The sequence below is a fragment of the Nothobranchius furzeri genome, chromosome 18 (assembly GCF_043380555.1).
Source record: "Nothobranchius furzeri strain GRZ-AD chromosome 18, NfurGRZ-RIMD1, whole genome shotgun sequence".
In the NCBI taxonomy this organism is placed as follows: domain Eukaryota; kingdom Metazoa; phylum Chordata; class Actinopteri; order Cyprinodontiformes; family Nothobranchiidae; genus Nothobranchius; species Nothobranchius furzeri.
Genome location: NC_091758.1, coordinates 30,403,167 through 30,427,673, shown reverse-complemented (window position 1 = coordinate 30,427,673; position 24,507 = coordinate 30,403,167). Strand labels below are relative to the sequence as shown.

At 40.9% G+C, this 24,507-nt stretch overlaps 1 protein-coding gene across 1 annotated transcript in view; it reads left to right on the top strand.

Annotated features, from left to right (window-relative positions):
- The first annotated feature begins 659 nt into the window (after positions 1-659).
- The window catches only part of mboat2a (membrane bound O-acyltransferase domain containing 2a), a 41,628-nt gene continuing 17,780 nt past the window's right edge, over positions 660-24,507 (top strand). The window contains exons 1-3 of the mRNA XM_015969973.3: positions 660-884; positions 19,586-19,731; positions 23,775-23,852. Of these exons, the coding sequence (XP_015825459.3) occupies positions 801-884; positions 19,586-19,731; positions 23,775-23,852 (308 nt within the window). The 5' untranslated portion in view covers positions 660-800. The remainder of the gene's footprint in view (positions 885-19,585; positions 19,732-23,774; positions 23,853-24,507) is intronic.

Here is a 24,507-nt window from a genome sequence, read left to right as displayed (position 1 = left end):
TCACCATATAATCTCCTCTCCCCTAACGTAGCTGATACTTGCCAAATAACCAGATTTATGGTGGTTCTTTCCTCCTGTGGGAAGTTCGTTGAACTTACAGCCTTTTTCCCTCAGTTTTCTCCGTGTCCGGTTTGATGACGTCACTTTTGTGAAGCGCATTTGTAGTCCTGGACTTATTTTCACACAAAAACTAAAACAGCGTTTTCCCCTGTTTGAAAATAAGCGCTTTCTTAGTATCAAAATGTATCTTGAAAATTCACAGACATTATTTGTGAAATCCATGGCACAAAACAAGCAGAATTAGAAAATAGTGTTTTTAGCCCCTTTGACTTGCATTTTTTTTGTTCTTCTGGGGACCCATGGTCTGGAAGTGTCTCCCTATGAGATAGCTAAGTCATAATTAGATAATTAATTTGAAAATCTGAGTGGTGGGAATGGGCTTCCATAAAAAATAAAAACACTATTTTAGCAACAAGACATTTCTCTTTGTAAATGAATGCCTAAAACCTTACCACTGTTAACAATAACTAACCAGTAAAACTCGACCCAGTCATGTTTGACAACTCTACGAAATCACACAAAAGCGAAAGTGGGATTTTTAGGAGGGTGTTGCTCTCGCTTCGCGGTTGTACTCTTTGATGGATGCGTGCTGTGGATGACAACCGTCCAGCTCGTCGCAAGAACAGCAGCAGCGACGGCAGCAGCGGAGGTGTTGTTGGAGTGTCTATCGTCGCAGCAGAGGGGAGAGAGAAGCGAGCAGGAGGAAGGAGAGGGGAAGTATTTACGGTTACCATCCAAGCATGGCTCCTCAAACGACAGCATCATGCACTGGGTCCACTCTGTTGCAGCCTATCAGCGACATAATAAACCTCCCCGTCGACCAGGTACGTGTCTTTACATATTTTAGAAAAGTGTTGGAGCTGTTGTGTGATTCAAACGACGTGTTTATACATGTAAACAAGCAGCACCGTGCCACGTTCCGTTCTCCCCCCGGTGTATGTGTCTAGCTTGTATAAATCATGGTTTAACTCATTATTCCCGATGATGATTCACTGTCATTACGAGCGAGTCGCTTGTCAAGCTAATGCCCTTTGTCTCCTCTTTTGGGCATCCAGAGCCCGAGCCAGAGGGTCTCTAACCGGGTTCGGAGATGTTCCGGTTTAATTCCACCAAGCATTTAGTTTAACCAGTCTTTGTTTTTTATGTTTGTTTTAAATAGTCACGATTAGTCACCCCAGTTACCAAGAAACAAGCTAGGGCTGCAAACAGTTAACTATCTTGATCTGTTTGTTATTAACTCTTTGAATATGGGTTCCTTCTGACATGCTAATTGAATGTTTCTGTCTTGTTGTTTTAACATTTTCAAGACCTTCTTACACATTTTGTTTTTGTGAGTCTGAGTTGAGCAACTGGCGTAGGTGTGGCATGCCTGATATCATGACATTACGATAATCAGTGATAGTTTTCTGCAATTCAGCTCTGAAATGTTCGTAAATAAGCACCACTCTTATCAGCTTTCATGCATCAGTGCTGAGACATTAAATAAAAACTAAAACAGCATGTAAGTGTGAGTGTGCAGGGTGTGTATGAGCAAACGTGTGACAGGCGTGTCAGGTCTGGTTTCTACTGGCTCAGATTGTCTGCACATGTGGAAGTGTGTTTGTTTGGTCATAAACAACATGAAAAAGCAACTCAGTGAGGGAAATTTGTTTGATTTATGTTTGTTTTTAACTGACGCCTTTTGTTTGACCTTTATCAGTGGTTTAAGCTGCCGATGATAAGCCTGAATCTCCGGATGCCAAACATTTTTATGGCACACACCTGATGGGCGTGTCTAATACAACCCGTTAGAGATTCAAACCCCTTTCATTACTATATGCTCAGTCTGTCGCTGTCGTTGTGTCCTTGGGCAAGACACTTAACCCACCTTGCCTGCTGGTGGTGGTCGGAGGGACCGGTGGCGCCAGTGCTCGGCAGCCTCGCCTCTTGTCAGTGCGCCCCATGGCAGCTGTGGCTACATCGTAGCTCATCCCCACCAGTGTGTGAATGTGTGTGTGAAAGGGTGAATGACTGATTGTGTTGTAAAGCACCTTGGGGGGTTCCAGGACTCTAGAAGGCGCTATATCAAATACAGGCCATTTATTATATGGTCCTTTTGGTTTCCTTAAAAAAGCACTACAAACCAACTAAAGGTGTATGATTTTCAAAATAAAACTAGATGAAGGATTTTGCATACAACCCAAACCCCACATCCGGATTCAGAAATAGATCAAATGTTCCTGTTTTTTAATTTTTTTTTGCTTTAAAAGTTAAACAGTTAAAAATAGCTCTTGTCGAAGGTTACATGTATACTTTTTGATGGAGCCTTTTTGTTGAGTGCCCTGTTAATGGTGTTTGAGAATCTATCATTGAATTGATGCTGCAGATCTGAATAAATCTGTCACAAACAACTATAGTAGCATCAGAACAGAACATTTTATTAGATTCTTATCAGTAAAATGCATTTAGATGCTTCTCTGCTCAAGCTAAGCTTTAGGGCAGGCGTGGGGAACCCTGGTCCTCGAGGGACGGTGCCCTGATTCACCTGTTCAGCAGCTCATCAAGCTCTGCAGAAGCCTATTAATCACCTGCTGATTGAAATCAGGTAGCGGCTCTCGATGGACCAGGGTTCCCCACCCCTGCTTTAGGGAGACAGTTTTGGCTTGCTTTTAGCACCCCTTTGTGTCCGTTTGTAGAACAGAACGTAAAACCTGTCTCCTTGCTGCGTGTTCGTCTTTTTAACACCTTAATTTAACAGCGGAAATGTCTCCCCAGCCTTCATTAGTGTCTACAGGAGTGATTAATCACTAAACAAAACAAATCAGCTGTGTTCATGACCTAAAGCATACAGGAAATGTGCTGGAAGGAGAATGCAGCGCCAGGTACGTCAGCTCCATGTTTTTCAAAGTCCAACAGACCGGACCGGCAACTCTTTTATAAACCATGTAAAAGGTTATTTTAGCACATACTGGCTCAAGAGCTCATAAGTTGCGTAGTGTCTCTTTAAAACTTGCATCCTGACTAATCTATTCATTGGTTCTAACAAAAAAATAAAAATAAAAAAAGAATTATCCTCCAGGTGATGCAAGTTGACTCATGGCTGCTCACAGACGATTGACGGCGCTCATTTTCTATAGAATGTCTCAGAGGAGCTGCTTACTGTGGACATTTCCATGAGATTGACTTCTACACAAAAAATTAACCCTCCCACTGTCCTAATGGGTGTGACCCCATGAGAAAAGTTGTCCATTGAGCAGAGTTGATGGTTAATCCCTTGGGTCCATGTGGCAGGGGTGAGGGGTGAGCACCACCTCACCCCTGCCACGTGGACCTCAAGGGATAAACCATCAATCCTGCTCAATGGTCAACTTTCTTGCGGGGTCACCCATAAAAACTGTGGGAGGGTTAAAAAAAATTGTTTAAACATTAAAGCCAGGTTTGTTTTTTGTTTATTCGTCGGTCATAATCGTGGTGTCAAAATACTTTGTCATTGCTCCAATATCAACAAGTGCAATCAGCTGCAGGTTTGTGTTTCTGTCTTCATGCCACATTAATATGTATATTTGACCAATCAGATGATGACCTAAGCAAAAAGGGGCAAGTAAAACATAATTCGGGGCAGCAGTAGCTCAGGTGGTAGAGCGGGTTGCCTCATGATCGGAGGGTCATGGGTTCGATTCCAGCTCCCGCCAGGGGTATCTTGCTGTTGTGTCCTTGGGCAAGACACTTCACCCAACTTGCCTGTGTTAGTGGTGGTCAGAGGGGCCGACGGCGCCAAATGGCAACCTCGCCTCTGTCAGACCTCCCCAGGGCGGCTGTGGCTACAAGTAGCTTACCATCACTAGCAGTGTCTGAATGTGTGTGAAAGCGTCTTTGGGTGTCTAGAAAAGCGCTATATAAGTTCAATGCATTATTATTATTATTATTATTATTATTATTATTATTATTATTATTATTGTAATATTTCAGCCTTTAACTGTGATGCTGTATGTTTTTCTAGTATCTAACAGCCATAACGTTCATGTTATTTTGGATCAGCAGAGATTCTGAATGATGTAATGTTTTTAGCCTCAGCAGTCACCTCATAAATAGCTCAAACATCCTTTCAGCTGATTATTTTTGACAGCAGCGTGGTCGGGAATTGTTCTGGCTCTCAGTGAACGAAACAGATTTCTTCTTGATACAGACAGAAAACATATATTCACCTAGAACTGCATTAATATTTATCCTGATAAGTTGGCTTTTGCAAATGATACTAGTTTATAGTTTATATTTCAAAAATCTGTGATATTAGGTGAAGCTGGCAGAATGAGGGCAAAACACACTGGTAGCATATGAACTGCCTCACAAAACATGCCTCCGTTATTTTCAGTTATGGTGACATATAATCGACATGTGTCATGGCTTCCAGTGAAATTTTTCTGTATTGGATTATTTTAATAAGTGGAAAAACACTTTTTTATTTGCTCATTGACTGCATACTTGGATATTAGAGCTCCAATGTCCCCTCTCGCTGATTTTCTGAACGTTACCGCCTGCTACCGAAGTCGCTTTCTGTCGCACTCATTTGGTATTGGTGTCAAACTCTGCCTCCATTCACAGAGTCATTATTTAATTTTTTAAAAACTTCTTTACAATCAAATAGGCAGTAATTTATTTCAGAAAAATAGAACTTTTCATGTCCTTGTCTCAAATTATTTGCCCTTTTCTTTATTTGACTGCCCAAAGCAGTCTTAAAACTTCCGGCATCCACAAGATTTCCATCGCTCTCCGTTGATCGCTGCAGTCCCAATGCTTGGCTCTGTTTGGACATCCAGGCTTCCGTAGCAGCATTTCTCTGCTTTTATAGCAGCACTGTTGGCTCTTGTTCTCATCTTGTGACCAGTCAAGTACAAAACACACATTTACTTTATTTTTTACTAGGAATGCACGCTATATCAGCATCAATATCGGTATCGGCCGATGTTAGTCATTTTTGAACATATCGGTATCGGTCCGATAAGTAAAACTGGGTCGATATTAACAGCCAATATTTTTTCCATCTTGTTTCTGTTTGTGTAACTGCTTCAGAGGGTAAGGGTGGTGATGATGTGTATTTGTTTAGTCCTGTGACAGTGATGGTAATCATCTCAGAAGCATACATGTGTGTGGTGTGTGTGTATATAATATTTTGCAAATTCCACCTTATAGAAGTAAAGCAAAACATTCAAAAATTCAGCTTGCATAATTTCAGTGTATGCAAAATTTGCTGATTTCAGAAGCATAAATCAGTATTGGCAAATATCGGTTATCGGCCATAACGGTGACATTAATATCGGATATCTGTATCGGCCCAAAATATTCATATCGGTGCATCCCTATTTTTAACACATTTTAAAAACATTTCTGAATATCACAAAAAGCATCTAAGTAGGCTCTGCATTTTTAGGGAGGTTCTAGCATGATCAAAGTAATTAGTGTCTGCAGTCTCTTAAAAACGTTGGATCTAGATGGTGTTCTCCAGATCAGCTAGTTATTCAGCTAATGTACCCTAAATATTTTTTTACAGTATTTGAACAGCCTTATTAATATCTAGCTGGCTTTCCTCCTAAGCCCATACATCTTGGGACTTTTGGTTGTTTTTTTTCCCTTTAATCTCTCATGAGAGTTTAGCTCCCTTTTGTCTTTAATTTGCTGCCCTTTGGGAAGTTTTAATTGATTTCTTTCCTTTAGTGTGGTGTGACGGAGGGCTAGCGACTGCTATTTTTTATTATGGTACAAAAACAAACACTAAAAAAACCAAGCTAAACCTGATTTCTTCTGGAGGATGTAAGAAGGCTGTGTTGTTGGGACTGAGTGGTTTATAAGAAGCCATACAGAACTCTATTCTGGGTTTATTAATGTTTAAAAAAATAGCTGTTTTTACTCAGCTCTCTGTAGTACTTTATTTTGGACGATGAAAAAGGCTAATCCCTTATAATTGTACGCAAAACGTATCACTTTTGGAGATAATTAGACCAATTTTGAGCTCCATAATCCTTTATTTTGAGCGTTCCCCCATAGTTTTCCGTTGGCCAATGCTTTTAAAGAAACAGCCCTAACAGTACAATCGGTTTCTGTGCTTCTGCAGTTTCTCCTCCTGCAGGACAAAGAACCGAGGGTGCCCTGGCTATTGTAATCCACTCATCTGTAAAGTGCGTTGTTGTTGGTTGAAGTGCAGATGACTGCCTTAGGTGTGTCCACACCGAGAAGACAGCAAAGCAAAAGGAACCAAAACATAAAATAAAACGCCTGCTTTCAGTTTCACGTCAGACCAGCGGCGTCTGAATGAACACGCCACCAAACGGATCATTTTTACTCCCTTCACTGTGCCCGACCTGGAGCTAGCTGAGGGATGAAGGAGATGCGCTCACTGTACAATCATGAATATTTATTAGCCTGACTTTGCAGTTGAAACTCTGTTGAAGTAAGTCTTTAAAAAGAATTGGTTTGTTTCACCTTGGACGGAGCAGTCACTCCACCTCTAATTGGCTCCGCGCTCCAATAGGTTGTCAACGTGAGCATTGATCTGTTTTAAAGGTCTCGTTCACTGACGGACCATGTAATGTTCGTTCTTTTTCAAATACCATCTGTCGTTCTGAGATACATATGCATGCTTAACGAATGTGAACATTTTTTTCCTAACCCCATCGCCTGATTTAGCCGCAGAAAAGAAGACGGGAAAATGCTTGAATCAGAAAAAGCCGGTCTCTTCTACATCAGAGAAAATATCTATGTACTCACCCACCTTAGCTTCTTTTTAGGGCTGGACGATTTTGGAAAATAATCTAATTGTGATTTATTTTTCTTCGGTATTGCAATTGCGATTTAATTCACCATTATTTTCTCAAGGGGCTTTTCTCATTTTTCAACTAACGGAAGCCAAAAAAAAATCTATGTAACTTGTACTGAATATAAACAAGTTTATGTATCTACATATTTATCTACATATCATATCAACAAGTTTGTTTGTCTACACATACATAAAACTCCTTGAAGGAGCATAGGTATTAGCATCAACTGTGAATGTTTATTAGCAGGAAACAAGTGTGTCCCATTTTTTAAGTGTTTTTTGCTTAGAGTTTTTGACGTCTTGTCCATGCAGAGCTTCCGTAGTTCAGTTACGTCGTAGCTGCTAGCCAAAACCCAGTGGAGTTGAACTCTCTTACAGTTTTCTAGCTTTACTAAAATATTGTCTGTACTTATTTGATTAATGTCAGTTTTTACTTTTTATTAGACTCCAAATTTAATCATTTGGCTCGTTCTTAATTCGTAATTTGTAAGAATGTAATTGGCGATATTAACGTTAGCATCCCTATGGGTTTTTCAATGTATATTAGCATTGTGCTAACCACTTGCTGCCAGTCAAATTGCAGTCTTTGCGATTAGAAAATCTCCTTTTGTCACATCGCAATTTAATTGCATATGCAATTTATCGTTCAGCCCTACTTCTTACCACCCATAGGAAGGCTGTGCTAATTTTGCATCCAGGAGGGAGCAAAGTGCATCTAGACTAGTAGAAGTTAACCATTAGCATTAGCAACTCCACAAGATGGTGGCACACCTTTGGGCTTGTGTTGTTTGTGGAGATAAAACATCAAATTCGAACTTCCTGGTCAGCAAAGTAATGAGAGTGAACGACTGCAGTGGAGGAGTCCCTGTCAACCAATCCGAGGTCAGATATTTGCAGATAATGAGTATTCATGAGTAAAACTCCAAATTTTGCAGTCCTAGAAGGCATTAATTCCTACTAGAGACCACTGCAAATACTGATTAAAGAAGTGTCCCACACCTTTAAGGGGAAACTTAGCAGTTCTGGCTTGCTTTTAGCACCCCCTAGTGTCTGTTTTAATTCACGGTCAGAAAAACGAAACAGAAACCGATTAACACCTTCATCTAACTGCTAAAATGCCTCCTCAGAATTCATTAGTTTCTATAGCAGTCCATCACTAAACAAAACAAATCAACTGTTCACAATCTTAAACATGGAGAAATCATGTCTATTAGCCCTCATGATTCAGAAAACGCCCAATGTTGACTCTTGTTTGACTCCTATTGTGGTCAGATGTTCTTTTAATCTTTTTAGCCTCATCAGATAAATGTTTTCCTTGTCTCTTCTGAGGCTCAACCATTATAAACATGTTGAAATAAATGCTAACCAGGCTAGCTCGTGTGTTTTGAGGTGTAAACATGGATTGCTTTAAAAAGTGACTTTGTGAGACTTCTCATTAACCTTGTAAAATGTGGTAATTTTACCACATAATGACCCAAGGAAAACATTTAAAAATATGAAAGTTGCTTAATATGCCTTTAAATATTGAACAAAAGTTCTTTATGAAGTTCTTACAGCCATAAGATAATCCTATCATAAAGCCATAAAATGGAACAACAAATGGAAATAAAGGTCAAATAAAAACAAAAATAGAATACAAGCTTTAAGAAATGCAGATGGTAATCTATAGAGTAGCAATTTTCTACTTTAATTCAAAATTAAAGTAAGATATGATTGAGAAGGGATTTAAACAGCTCTACATTCCAAGCGATATAAGCGCTGTTGATTAATTTCTATTTGAGTTCCTGTTTTGGTCCTTTCAACGATCATCTAGTGATGCCTAGTCGAACGCAGAGCTCTTTTATGGGCGGGGAGCGGATCGTTGAAGAGATCTGTTAAATGAAATAATGGCAATCCATTACAAAAAATTGAAAGCAAAAGAATCACTAAATCTGTCTAGAAGTAGACCAGGAAGCTGTGAGTAGATTTAAAGGCTGGATTTATGTGTAAACCGTCTAATCTGTGATGGATTTTGATTCAACACAACATAAATTTTGGTTAGTCAGGAGGCAAGAAAGCAGCTGCTCAGTTAGACTTTTTCTGCTTTTTTTGGTCAGGGTCTTGTTGTCAGTAGAAATAGTCACTGTAGCGACTAAATCAGTTTCTCTTCTTTTTAAAATGTAACTTGTGATGTCGAAAGTGAGTTTAAAACATTAGAAGGAGCTCCTCTCTCTCTCTCTCTCTCTCTCTCTCTCTCTCTCTCCTCTCTCTCTCTCATTCTCTCTCACTCACCCACTCACTCACTCACTCTCACTCACTCACTCACTCACTCACTCACTCACACACACACACTCACTCACTCACTCACACACACACACACACACACACACACACACACACACACACACACACACACACACACACACACACACACACACACACACACACACACACACACGGGCTGTGTTGGCAGCCATGGCTTCAGAAGAAGTGTACTCCACTTGAGGAGAGGATTCAGTTTGTAGTAACACAGCTGAGCACTTCGGTTGTGTAGTAGAAAAATCCCACACTTTACTCACTAAATAAATGCCAGTTACTCCGCTTGCTTACGGAACATTAGCTTGGCATTTACAGTCTTTTGTAACTTTAAAGGGTCTCAAATGTTCCTGTAGATATCCTCACCCGACTTCAGAGTTCTGCCAAATCTGAAATTATGTTTGGTTAAGCCCAACATTGTCTTAAAGATGCACCTCAAATGATTTGACTCGTCATCAGAATCTGCCATGTTTGGCGTAATCGGTGATGGGCTAATCAGAAACTCAAACCTGTGTTTTTCAAGTCTGTAGGTAACTTTTGCCAAGCAGCAATAAAATATCTGAAAAGTTTCCCGGGCTGTGAACTCACCATTACTTCGCACTAATTCATTCACCCACTGTACTGATTTCCTCATAAGGGCCGTGGGGAGCTGATGTGTTTATCTCTAGTGGTCATTGGGCGAGAGACGGGGGATACACTGGACAGGTCGCCAGTGTATCACAGGGACACACAGAGACAAACAACCATTCACTTACTCACACCTGGATACAATTTACAGTCTCGATGTACAAGCGGCGTATAAGTTAGCGTTAGATTTGTTTCTACCAGGCGAGCAGGAACAAATCCCAGACATGTCCCAGAAGTGTTCAATTCAATTCAAAAATACTTTATTAATCCCAGAGGGAAATTGATTGCTGTAGTAGCTCAGAATAATAATAATAATCAAGTCATCAAAGAGTTATTGTATATCACAATGGCTGTTGGCAGAAAGGATCTCCAGTGGCAGTCAGTGTTGCAGCGAAGAAGCCTCTGACTGAAGACACTCTTCCGTTGTCGGACAGTCTTGTGAAGAGAATGCTCAGGGTTGTCCATCATTTTCTTGATTCTCTGGAGAATCCTTCTTCGCATTATCTCCTCCAGCAGTTCCAAAACTGCCGAAACTCTGGCTGAGTCATTGAAAGGGCTTGGAATTCCTCCATCTTGTTGGCCAGTGATCTCATATTGCCCATTATGATCGATGGAAGAGATGGTTTGAATTTCCTCTTTCTCTGTCTCCGTTTTGCTCCCGCTCTGCACCCACGCTTCTTGCGTTTTAGCTCATTTGGGATTTGTGGCTTCAGTTGAGGTATTATTTCAGCCTTTCCAATGTTAATCAGCTGCTCCCGATTGTAAACCAGCTTGTTGCCATGGTTACGCATCATAACAAATGCTCAAAAAGTGGAAAAAGCTAAAAAATAGCAGTAAAAATCCTCCAAGCTTCACAGCACCAGAAACAGGAAAGTAAAGTGTCCAAAAAAATACAGTTTTTCTTGAGAAACTAGAAGAAAAAATGCCCAAGAAAAGGCAAAACTTACAAATAGTCAACAGAGCTACTCCAACATGCAGCCGCCCAGAGCAGCGCGGTTCCGGAAAAGTTGTGTTGCGTCTCTCCACCAAATTTCCACTTGAGGTCAATCCTTTTACACGCTACGTTTCCAGAACACGCCAAGCTCAGCAGTTCACATTGGGCCAGACAGGAAATTGAACATAGGAGCAATGTCAAGTATCCAGCAAATTTCAAAATAAGACTCATACAGATTTCTTATTGATTAACTTGAAAAAAAAAATCATGTTGTTACTTGTGACATCTGCCTGGGGGAGGTAAAATTAACAGGACAGGAAACCAAATACCTTTTGGATAAATTCTGCCAATTCTCATGGCTTGTTATATTTAACTGGCAAAATTATACGTGATCTTGTGATTCTATTGCGATCCCATGGGATGCAGCACTTCTATTACGTTTTACACATCCAGTGAACAGCCGTGCTTACTTGCATAGGTTTGGTCTGTGGGAAGAAACCAAAGGACCTGGAGAAAACCCACACATCCATGGGGAGAATATGCCAATTCTGTGCAGAAAGAGCACAGCTGAGATTAGAACCTGCAACCATCTCACTGTGAGGCAACAGTGCTACGAAATGCACCGTCATACAACCCAACCCTAACCCTAAAGTAAGTATAAAAACTACTGACATAAGAACCTTGAGTTTTAATAGATTTCATGCATCTATGGAGCAGCTATAACACATTTCGCTTTACTCTAATCTGCTTAAATCTTAGATGAAGAGCCGAGCTGCAGGTTCTTTATCTAAAAGCTAAAACTATAGCTACAGCTGAAGAGTACCAATTATACTTCCTGTTTGACTCTTCGTTTCCTGTCGTAGTATTGAAATGATCACGTTTATATCTGTAATATGGTGTCGGATTCTTGGTAGCGTGCTGAGGAACCCACACACCAGACACCAACTTTAGGAGAAAGACGGTCCAATTATCTTCTGCCAGATTAAATCAAGCTGTACCACTTCATCATTCGAGCTTGAACAGAAGTGTTACTGAAGCAAGACCGATCATGTATGGCAACACGCCCTCCCTTTCAGCCGTTGTCCTTAAACATTCCCTGCACACTGCTGTGCCCCCGTCAAACTACACAAGAGGGGTGATTAAAGATTTGTGAGAGGCAGCAGATTAACTGGCTGTTCCTCCTGAGTCACTCCCTCAGCAGCTCGGTGTGAATGGCAACGTGAACCAACTTCCGTGCTGGAAACTTTACCAATGCTTTGGTCCTGTTTATTTAACCATGCAATTGTCTTCCCTCGTGTTCGTTTGTTGCAGTAGTCACTTATAGCACAGTTATGCTTTGTGGCATGATTTGATCACCTCAGCTTCCTGTTGGGCACCAGAATTACCCCTAAAGCAGACCCCCACCTAAACCCAGCTCTAGTTTTTTGTTTTAAGGGGGTCAAATATCACAATCATATAAATGTGATTGTGATATTTGGCCCAGCGCTGCTGGTTGCCTTGTGGGGAACGTCTGATAGTTAGGCTATAAATAGACCACTGGGTCTGACAGGTCTCTTTGGATCAGCTCAGAGGGGAGACTGCAGCCTTTAAGACTCCCAATGGGTGCAAGTTTGGGTATAAAAGGGTTATTTTTGTCAATTTTTATCACTTAAGCTCAAATGTAACTAAAGTCAGAACAGTTCGGATGTGGTTTAATGTTATTTGCCGCTTTCTTCATTAAACCAGACATCAGTTGAAGAGATCGTCTCACCTTTTTTCCCGTGTCCTTATGAGTGTTTGTGTGTGGGCAGAGTGCACCAACACCAGTGACACGAAACAGCTCAAGTCTTTGTTGTATTGATGGAAAGAACAAGAACCGTGTTGTTTCAGGACTTTCTTTTAGTTGCACAGTAACACACACACACACACACACACACACACACACACACACACACACACACACACACACACACACACACACACACACACACACACACACACACACACACACACACACACACACACACACACACACACACACACACTACATTCACTGTCTATGACTTCAGTAGCCATGGCGTGTGTGTGTGTTTGGGCAACAACCAGCTCTGTTATTTAGCCAAGAATGGATCCAAAAGGCAGTAGATTGAGCAACAATGTTTCGCCTATGCTTCCTATCATTTCCATTCAGCCATTTTTAATAATATGTGTGAGAAATCGTTTCCCAAAACGATCGCCAACTGGTGTTTGTTTAGTCGAATTGAATAAATTAGAAATTCAGACTTTGATGCTCAACTGCCATTCTGGCTGAACAAATCACAAAAACTGACAGAGGCCTGGACGGATTGACTTAATGACATTGGGAGGAAAAAATAAATATGCTAATGAGTGCCTAAATTTATCCTTTCTGTGATCACACACAAACAGGAGCTGATCTGCGACTCTGGCTTAATCCAGGAGGCTTGCTGCATAGGCAGAAAAACGAGAAAAGAGAAAGTACCATCACTCTGGTAGAGTGTGTTTGTGTGTTATGGTACTTGGTTGAAAGTCTTCACCAAAGCATTAAACAATCCCACATAAAGGGTTGCCCTGATTGGCTCCTACACACGCGCATTTGACACAAACGATTGTAATTTCACTCAATGGTTGGTTTTACGGCAGTTTGCTCATGCCTGGAATGTTTGTGTTTCACTTGTTTTGTTTCAAATCAACCATAACTTCCATAAGTCTCCAACCCCTCCCAAACTCATTCACGAGATGGATTCTAGAAGCCTCTCCCCAATCAAACCCTGTGTATATTTATGGATTTGTCTTTTTTTTAAATGAGCAAAAAGTTGAAATTCCAGCAACAGGAAAGTGAGACCCTTCAACAAGGAAATAGAACCTTTGCAAAGGTTTTGAAACAGTTTGGAGATTCCATTGCAAATGCCATTCATGATTTGACTACTGCAGTTGCAGCCCAGTGAGATGACCTTTAATAAAATTATACCATCTGAAATGTTTTCTTTTGTTTAAATCAATAAAAGCTACCAGAACTGTTCACAGAAACGTGGCCACATGTTGGCTTGTTTCGTCATTCGTTATAAATCTGCAGCATTTATTACTTTTGAGACACACATCCTGGAATTTCTTTCCCCTTGACTACAACAACTACAGTTGGTCTGCTTAATGTCATGTTCATGCTATGAATGGTAATGTGGGATAATCACGCAGATTTTTGACCTGCTCCTTTCTTCTGACAATCTTAAGAATGTTCCTGATTACCATAAAGGCTCTAAAGACAATCTTATCAGATATTTCTGCAATGTGTGGTGTGTTAAGAGCACTCTGGCCTGCTCAGGGGCATATGTGGACTGCTTGAATCATAAAACCGGGCATTCAGTCATGTTGAACAGTCTTGGTCCAGAAAACGGCTGCATTGCGAGTGTCACTTGTATTCACGATATGCCAGCGTCTCGCCCCTAATTGGCTAACAGTAACGTGACTCTTCCACTGCCTTCATTCGCTCTTCCTTCTTGGGTAAAATAATGCAGCGCTGATGTGTTGTCTCCACAAATAACACAAGCCTGAACTTGTGCTACCATGTTGTGGAGTTGCTAATGCTTAGCATATTATTGCTCTCTTTAGGCTGCAAAATCAATACAGACTTTCATGTCATTAGCCAAGATTAGTGCATGAATGAAAATTTACGTAGAAGAGGCAAACTTATTCTAAACCTATAATTTACCTGAATTTTTTTCTTTCTGCAGCTCAGAGTGACCATTAAAAAACAAGCATTTCCCTGTTTCTCACTGAACGCGCCCTTTAGTGTTATTTTGGCAGTTTGCCACAGTAAAAACACGGAGGTAAACGATAAACTCGTTAAACATTATAGTGTAGCATTTTGAGCTTTTAGCATGTAGAGTTAGCATGAACAAGAAAAGATTTGCCCAGATAGGAAAAGAAAAAACTTACTCATCCATCTGTTGGTTTCGGTGCTATCCCTCTTCTCTTCCTCCACAACTTCATTGTCTGGCTACAGTTCCTCTCAGACACAAAATCTCTAGCTGATGCGTTAAATGAAAATGTGAGCAGTGGGAGATGAAAGGAAGTGGCATGTGAGTTGTCTGTTTGGCTTTGCAGTAAAATCGTGTTAGTAGGTGGAAAAAATATTTTAGATGGAGAAAACTAAAGTGATGGCATTGCTTCAACCTTGAGGTCCTTTATGTCACTCCCCCTCACATGTGTACTAGGACACAGACGTGTAACTGTATTTCACACAGTAATGAGCTTCCGAAAACTGGCTTATCTCTGCCGTCCACTGCATGTGCAATGACTTTCTCCCTCGGCCTCAGCCTTTTTCCTCTGCATGTCTGTTGGTCTATAATGCATCTTCTTAAAGCTGAGCTGAGCCTTTTGCCACAGCTGCCTGCATTAACTGTTGACAGCTTATTGCCTCCAAGCTCTAGTCACTCACTGGTGCCTGCCAGCCATCAAAACATCTGTTATCTGTGAGTTTCCCTTCCTTTTTCTGATACACACTAATGACGTAGGAACGACGTATGAATACAAGTTTAGACAGATGTGTTTTTAGATTACTATAAATTACGTAGTTATTCTCCATTATGTAGAATTTATTGTGACAGGTTTTCAAGTTCAGGTTATGCTCAAGTCTTTAGTGTTTGAGTCCAAGTGGAAGTCTAAGTCACACATGGTTAGCCTAAGTTTAGTAGAGTCAAGTCGTCATTTCTCGAGTTCAAGTCACACTCAAGTCCTTAGTGTTTGAGTCCCAAGTGGAAGCCCAATTCACACAGAGTTGGTCTCGTTTAGTTTGAGTCAAGTCACTATCTTATAGGCCAAGTTTGACTCCCAAAAATAATCTTCCATTCAAATATCCAATGTCCAGTTTCAATTGCTCTTGTTACATTTGGACCCCAGAAAAGAAATTACAATTGTGGTTTGTCTGCTTTGTTGTGGATGCTAATGTTAGCTTGTTATATTAGTTGAGATTACTGATCATATTTGATAATCACAACTTCCCAAAGCCTTTGTAAATGTACAAGAGACATGTCTGTTATTTAGTGTTGATTTTAAACGTTTGTTTTTCCACGTGCTTCTGTGTTAGATTGGTGATAGCGTGGGGGCATTGAGTTGCTCCAGCCTTGTCTTCTATGGTCTTCCGTCATACTGCACATCTGACGCTGCCTTTTCCTGGACAGTGTGCAGTATATGTGCATTCTCTCTGGACACGTTTTTAGATTCACTCTGCTGGCGAATAATAATCGTGTCATATCCCATTGTTTTTGTAACTGATGTGTAAAACAATATTTATGTCGGACTGATATGATGTGATGCTGGCATCACTTAGCAGTGAAATATTACATCTGTGCATGAAATCTATCAGAATGACTGGCGTGTCGCCTCACTGCAATAGTACATCAAGCAAATAAATATGAATTGCAAAAAAAATAAAAAAATTTAACTTTGAACAGTAACCATAAAAATTCACATTAAAACATTTAATGAGTTTAAAAAACAAATGACTGAGCGAGCTTTGAGTTTTGTTGGACTCTGCTCACAATTTTGAAGAAGTCCCTGTTTTGACAGTTTCTCAGAGATTTTCCCCACAGACAGATCTGAAGAAGTCATCCACAGCTCCTGTTTACTGCTGAACAATACAGTTCCTCTGTTACGCCCCTTCCACTCGGCTGCATGAGATTCCTTCCTTTGAAAATCCACACAGCGATATTCAGGGATGGGCTCATTTCACGCTGTTTGACTCTCAGACTATTACAGAGACTAATGCTGTTGATGTTTACCTGTGGTATGAAGTCATTTCTTGCTCTGCAGGACCAACATTTTTGTGGTTTGTGTAAACACGTGTGTAAATGTACTAAAAAGCTTGATTCTGTCTGAAATCATGAAAAATTGGAAATTACTGGTTATATTTAACTCTGGTGGTTTCTTGGATACATCAGATGAAGAGCCAGGTTGTCATTATGTTAGCAGGTGTGAAAACAATGAGGTTTTCACCAATAGAAAGCAGGTTATTGGTGCTTTAGACCAGGGGAGTCTTTGGGGATGTGATTGCTTAACCTGCACTGTTTCCTCTCATTGTTATATTTTCACATTTTCACATGCCTGCTTGTTGTATTATTCACAGTTGAGTGATCGAAATAGCAGATTGTGTCAGATAAAATCCACACAACTAGGTTGGGTTGTTTACGTTTTATCTTCCATGCTTGGATGATTGCAAAGTTGCTTTGAGATTCAAACAGAAAACATCTGCAGCCAAAATGACGCACCTTCGTTGAAAAAAAAAGCTGTCAGAGTTTTTTAGGGCTGACCTTGTACACACATAGCCAGTATCCCACAAAACAGAATTTTTTTTTTTATAGTTTGGTTTGTTCTCCAGTGCTTTAAGTGAATTAGGTTTAGTACACAAGTATGTACTACTTGCACCTTTTTCTGCACCAGCACTTTTTTTTGCATACGGTGCATACCACTAGTTTTTCCGGCCGTTTATCAGCCGAAATGTCAAAAATTACTGGAAAAAAAAAAACCCTGTCTGCCTTCAGGTGAACAACATCCAACCATCCTCTCCCATGTGGTCCCCCAACCCCCCCCCCCCCCCCCCCCCGTTCTGTCTGGCTGTGAAGCAAACAGAATTAATGTCTGAATGCTGGTGACAAGCCTTACAGATTTACTCTCGGGTGGAGCATCAAAACGTCTGCTTTTAATGTCACGCCTGATACTTAAAGCTTTATTGTTATTGTTTTTGAATGCTTTGTAATTCGGACTAGACACGGAGACAGAGGTGAAAGAGAAAGGAAAAGACAAAAGGTGGGGAGAGAGGGGGGAAGAAGGGGGTTTCCACAAAAATAAACAGTAATGAACAAGAGTCTGCTTCTAGACCTGCAGAGAGAGAAAGAATAGAAAAAAATGGGACACACAACAATACAACAGGAGCAAGCTATCTCTGCGTCAACTTGAAGAAATATACAATCAGCATTGTTTAACTAAACAATCACACGATAATAAATCATAGTACATTTAGTGGCAACGACAGCCTTAAGACATGTATTGAACGTGCCCAAGCCCATACTTATGAGAGCACCATGTGAGCACCTGTGTGTGTACATGCGCTTGTTTATGTAATGTTTCTCTATAAAAGCGTCCAATAGAGAGTGTGAGGGACCGCAGATCTGCCCCCCAAAGATGTGTAGGAGACGGGGGGAGCTCCAAGCCCCAGAGATCCAGGCGCTGCCCCAGAACACAGGAACCCCAAGGAGACTGCAACCAGAAAGGCCCCTGCCCCCCTCAAGAGGCACAGAGGATCGCCCAGGGGGGCCTCAACCAGCAGCCGGCAGAGTCCCGGGAGATATCAGTGGCAAGCCCACAGGCCCGCCCGCAGCCTCCCACCCCCCTAACCGGCAGAGCCTGGGACCCAGCGACCCGGGACCCAGGGGCGACCACCCCCGCCGGGGACCCAGCAGAGCCCAGGGACCCAGACCCACCAGACAGCCACCAGGATTGATCAGGCAGACGCCAAAAATCTTAAACCCCCTGACCCGGGAGCCACGAACATTCAGGCAGACCAAGACACCGCACTCCACACCAGGTGTGACAGGGGGAGGGGAGACGAAGATCTATCTCACCAAAAGAAGTCCCAGGAGAAGAGAGGAGTCAAAGGCCCCACCTGACATATACAGTCATACACAAACACAGTCGCACACTCCCTCCCTCATGCTCACACTTCTACAGTCCTGGACTCGCCACTAACATCAGCTGAGCTCCAGGAAGCTCTTAAATCCATGCCTAATAGGAAGCTCCAGGTCCAGACGGGTTTCCTCTCCCATGTGGTTAACAGAGGTCGGAGGGACTCTTCTAACTTGTGTTTACACTCGCTCGTCTTTACAAGTACAATTACTTGTATGTAGAAAACCCCAGGTGAAGGAAGACGTTAAGGATGGTTATTGTCCGCCACCTAGAGATAACGCATCTGAGGAGTGTTTTTGGGCAAAGACACCGATGATTTGGGGAACTACTGCCAGCTACGCATACCAATGACTGATCTTCACAAAGCACTGGATTTTCCTTTATTTTTTTGTTGTATTAGCTAAAAATGAGGTGGATTGGATGCTTTCCTAGAAGGCGTGGGAGGATTTTACAAGAACCTGGTTACATGTGTAGATGGCCTAAGACAGTTTGCTTTGTTTTTGTCATTGTCGACATACCTGTAAAAGAATATTACTCGAGCTTTCATGTGGCAAACATAAATCCCAGTTGTATCTATTATACCTCATGTAACATTGACTAGGGCTGCAGATGACTGGTCACTACAACACATGGCAACAAGTGGACCTACGTACTTTGGGCTATATCTGTCCCTCTCCCCTTCGTTTTCATTAATCATGCAGGATCCATAGATAATGGATGGCGTCTCAAGCCTTTCACTGCCTTCAGCCAAACAGATCTGTTAACATGACCTATATACATTAGTGAGCCATTGTATGTGCAGACATGCACCACTTAACAGGACGTCAAACAAACATGGACTTAGTGGATAAGTGTCCTATTTTGTCTTTGAGCGGATGCATTAGCTTTGTTTGTTTTGTACATTTTGAGGCAGAGATTTATTTATTTATTCTTTGACACGTTTAAGTTTTCTGTTGAAGTGTGAAGTGTAGCAGTGGTGAGTAGTTGGGCCGCATGGGACAAACATTAACAGGAAGTTAAACATCATCCCTGAGTCATCACAGCTTTTGCTGAAAGGACATATGTAGACGTAAACACAGCATGGTGGAACACCTGCAGTAGTATCAGATCATCTGTGTCAAATCTTTCTCATGTGAGTGAAACCCATCGAATGGACTTTGAGACCGGCCTTCTTACTTTCTTTTGTGCATCTCTCTATGCAGGTCAACTTTGTGGCGTGTCAGCTGTTCGCCCTGCTGATGGCTGTGTGGTTTCGGATCTATCTCCATCCAGATAAAACCAGTCCCTTCATCAGGCATTTTGTGGCAACTCTTCTGGGCTTCTACTTGGCTCTCTTCTGCTTTGGCTGGTGAGTCACCCTTCTGTAAATCCCACAGATTACCGTCCTCCTTCCTTCCTTTCTTCCCTGCTTCCTCCTTCAGAATGTCTTCATACACCACTGAGAGTGATTTTCTTTTCCTGCAGCTCGTGGCCTTGTTTGAATTTCCTTTAACACTTTTCCAAATGCTTTCTAGATTTCTTCTCATGGTTCAGTTATTGGTCTATATTATGTAATGTTATGTAATGAAATGACATGTTGTATAATAAAGTGTCCACTTCTACCACATCGGTTTCTTTTAATCATCATTTAACTTTATTTCCCAGCATGCTTTTTCATAATCCTCAAAAAATTTACTTGAGCATTTCAATGACGATTTTAATAATCAATGTATATTTTTAAATTCTATTCATGATTCTAATAAAATGTGTTTCTCTGGTTTACTGTTTAACACTTTTTATTTTAAATTAAAACTTTTTTCAGCTCCTGCTCTTGCATTTTCAAGTTGGCTTGTACAGGGGTGGGCTTTAAACTGTTGTGTTACATGTCACTCATGCCCTTCCTCTTTTCTATAATCCTCCTCTGCTCTCTTTATCTTTGCCAAAGCAAACTGGCTGTAGCTGATATATGAAACAGTTTTTCTCAGTAATAAAGAGCTCTGCTGATATCTAGCAGAGCGCCTCTCAGTGCTCCTGGTGTGGATGTATAAGGGATGCCAGACATCCAGACCAAGCTGAGGGGACAGCTAACCTCAGCCCTCTGTTGGATATTATTTAATAAGTTTAAACCCTTTGTTTTCTCACTCACCCTCTAACAAGATGTCTTTTTTTCCCCCCTGTATTTTAGAGTTAAGAAATGATTCATGAGTAAATGTGAACAGTTATGACTCTCATTTTTTTACAGTATTTACGCAAATGTTTGGTTGGTTGGTTGTCTATCTGATTGGTTTGTTGGTTGGCTGGTTGGTTGGTTGTCCGTCTGATTGTTTGTTGGTTGTCTGATTGTTTGGCTTGTTTATTTGGATGTCTGTCTGATTGTTTGGTTGGTTGGTTGTTTGTCTGATTGTTTGGTTTGTTTGTTGGCTGGATGTCTGTCTGATTGGTTTGTTAGTTTGTTGGTTGGTTGGTTGTTTGGTTTGTTTGTTGGTTGGTTGGTTGTTTGGTTTGTTTGTTGGTTGGTTGGTTGTTTGGTTTGTTTGTTGGTTGGTTGGTTGTTTGGTTTGTTTGTTGGTTGGTTGGTTGTCTGTCTGATTGTTTGGTTTGTTGGTTGGTTGGTTGTTTTGTTGTGTTTTTTGTACCATAACCTTTTTCAGCAATTTGTTGTTCAATAAGAAACCAGAACATTTGTAAATAATGTTATACCAACTAATACTAATCTATCCATTCCCAGGTGCTACTGCAAGCTAGTCAGTGGTGTGACGCTCCCACTGTCACCGGGGCTCGTCTACCACATAAATCTGTTACTGGTCATAATGGTTGTTTTGGGTATGTTGTTTGTTAGGATGGGCAGATGTCATTGTTTTGAACCCTCGTGTTTTCTGCTGTAGGGGCCTGGTTTTGTTATGGTACACCTAAAATCAACAAAGGCATCAGGAGCTGAAAAAAGTTTTGGAGTGCATAAGTGTTTATGTTGTCTACTGAAAGCGGAAAATGCTGCAGTAACCTTATGTGCAAAGTAACAACTTAGTATTTAGTAATTTATTATATGTACACTAAAATATACTTGAAGAGCAAACATCAGCTAACACAGCTCCACTGAAGCGATGTGCTACAAGTAGGGATGGGTACCGAATTCGGTACTTTTTAAGGTACCGACCGAATTACATAGTACCGACCGAGCACCGATTCACGTCGTTTCAAACGGTGCCTCGTTTCGATACCCGTCCTTCATAACGAGAACTTGCCAAGACAGGTGCGCATGCGCAAGAGCGTTATGTCGTCGCTCGCTGCGAACCAGTTGAAAACAGAGCAGCATGGGTAGAAAGAACGCACGCTAAAGCTTGGGTCCACTTCACTAAATGTGATGGGCAACTGGGTGATAATGAAACCAGCAACAACGATCTAAGTGAGACATCCTCATCTTAATCTGCTCCAGTAGGTAAATAAAATGTTTAAGATAACGTTAGCTTGATATGTTAGCTTCCGTTCCGCTAATGGTGCGTTCGCTTTCTCCTCAGAACCCCGAATTTCCGACTAGAAGAACATGAACGCGCTCTAAAGTTTGGCTTCACTTTACTAAATGTGACGGGTGATTGGGTGAAGATGAAACCAGCGACAACGATCTAAGTGTTAGGCATCATCGTTTTAATCTGCTCCAGCAGCTAAATAAACTGTTTACGATAACGTTAGCTTGATATGTTAGCTTCTATTGCCACCGTTGTTATCAGCTAATGGTGCGTTCGCTTTCTCCTCGGAAATTCTAACTTCCCAGTAGGAAAAATCAAATGAAAAAAGACGGCAAAAGGAATGAAGATACACAGTAAATTTAGTTCACAGTAAAGATGTTTGCTTCAGTTTAATTATCAGCTTATAAAACTACAAGGACGATGTTAAAATAGAAACAGTTGAATGTTATTTATCGTGATATTTATCAAATATTGTTATATATTGAGAAAAATATATATTTAATTATAAAAGAGAATTAAAATAATAAACACTCAAAAGTATTGAAAATTGGTACCGTTAAGTACCGGTATCGATTCCTAGGTACCAGGAATTAGTACCGAATCGATTCAAATGTCAAAAGGTACCCATCCCTAGCTACAAATGTCTCAGCATCACAACAAACAGAAAACAACCTTCAATAAAACATTATTTTTATTTGAGCGGTGAGTTTGCACAGTGAATGTAGCAGAAATGGCCACTGTGTTTAAGTGGTTTTCACATTTATTTGTATTTTTAACTTTCAGCAAGTTCTTATACATGAAATCGCATCTCTAAGGACAAAGGCACAGAAGAAATACAATAATATTCACATATACTGGAGTATAAGGGGGTCCCTGATAACTTTAGCCTACAATTATCAAAAAAAGGCTTACATACAAGCAAACACTGGCATAAATAATAATGACGTGAATTTAAGAACGCTATTACTAATTTTAGCTTTTGTCGTTTGCACACAGCACACTGTTCTTTCTCGTAGAGTGCAGTGACCACAGGTCCCTATAGATAGTACAAGGTGTTACTTTATTTTAGAATGTGTTTCTGCTAGACTCAGCTTTTTTCTTTCTCTAAATGTCTTGAAAAAAGAAACAATTGTTGTAGGATTGAAACTGAAGGAGTTAATTTTACATTTGTTATTCCAGGCTTAGGTTTTAGTTTCCTTTTATTCGTTGTTCCTTCTTTCATCATTTTTATTTTTCTTATTCTTTATTTTGCACTTCTTAATTTTAGAGTAATTCATGCATGTATCTCACAATACAATCACATTTTCTCTGCCGGCGTCTGGTCTGTCCTTGCCCTCTTTGTTGACTCACTACTAACACAGTGTGGCCTCTCTCCTCTCCTTAAGGGCCTGACGTTGGTAAAAACACACACACACACACACACACACACACACACACACACACACACACACACACACACACACACACACACACACACACACACACACACACACACACCTACCTCTCTTGTTAATTTGTGTTGTACACACACACACACACACACACACACACACACACACACACACACACACACACACACACACACACACACACACACACACCTACCTCTCTTGTTAATTTGTGTTTGTGCACAGCGCAGGGCCTCCTGTGGTTCACAGTGGGGCCAGGAGTGGATATTTATAGTAGAATGTGTGCCTTTTTATTGGCTAATTATGCAGCTTATGAACAAGAAAATGAATTGATAACATAAAACGATTAATATCGTTGCTCATCTGTCACTAGACATGAGTGTTTGTAAAGGTCTGGTCTCACATGGCAGGATAGCAAAAGTTGCCAGGGTCAGTTATGAATGCAAAAGTAAAAAAAAAAAAAAAAAAAAAAACGAAGATCTAAATGTGCCTATAAGGAAATGCATTATTATATATTATTAAGATGTGTGTTTCTGCAGGTATTCTCTCCATTTCCTGGTGCAGAGCGGTCTGTCCTATGGTGTGATGATATTTGCCAGTTTGGAGCACATGCACAAGTAAGAGCACTTCTAAAAAACAAACAAACGAGTATTTTGTTTTTGTTAACAGCTTCCTATGCTTGTTCAGTTATCCGAAGCCCTTTTAAAATCACGAATGTTGCATGATTCTTATTCATCTCTAATCAGTTTGCCTGCCTGGGTTAACATGACACTGATTCTTTCCTCCTGACTTTCTTCTGTGTCCATGGCTCAATATGATGACCACGTTCATGTAAACACACACACACACAAGCACACACACACACACACACACACACACACACACACACACACACACACACACACACACACACACACACACACACACAAATAGATGCTAAGACCACATTGCTCACAACAGCAGCTGCTCTCAGAAAGACAACCAAAAAAAGATTTAGAAACCGATGACATTCTGGCCTCAGGCGAGGTTTCGCAAAAAAGATTTTCTGTAAAACTAACAAACTTCTTTGTTTTTGACCAATGAGAACAATAAAAACACATTTGCTTTTGAACGTAACGTCTGCCATGACCCTGGGATGAAGCTGCAGCTCAGAGCGAGAATAGAGAGAAATAGGGATGGGACACACTGACATGTCAAAGTTTGCTGAGGTTATGGTCTCATTTTTGCATAGCAAATGATCCTCAGCAGTGTTGGTTTAACTGCTGGCCTATG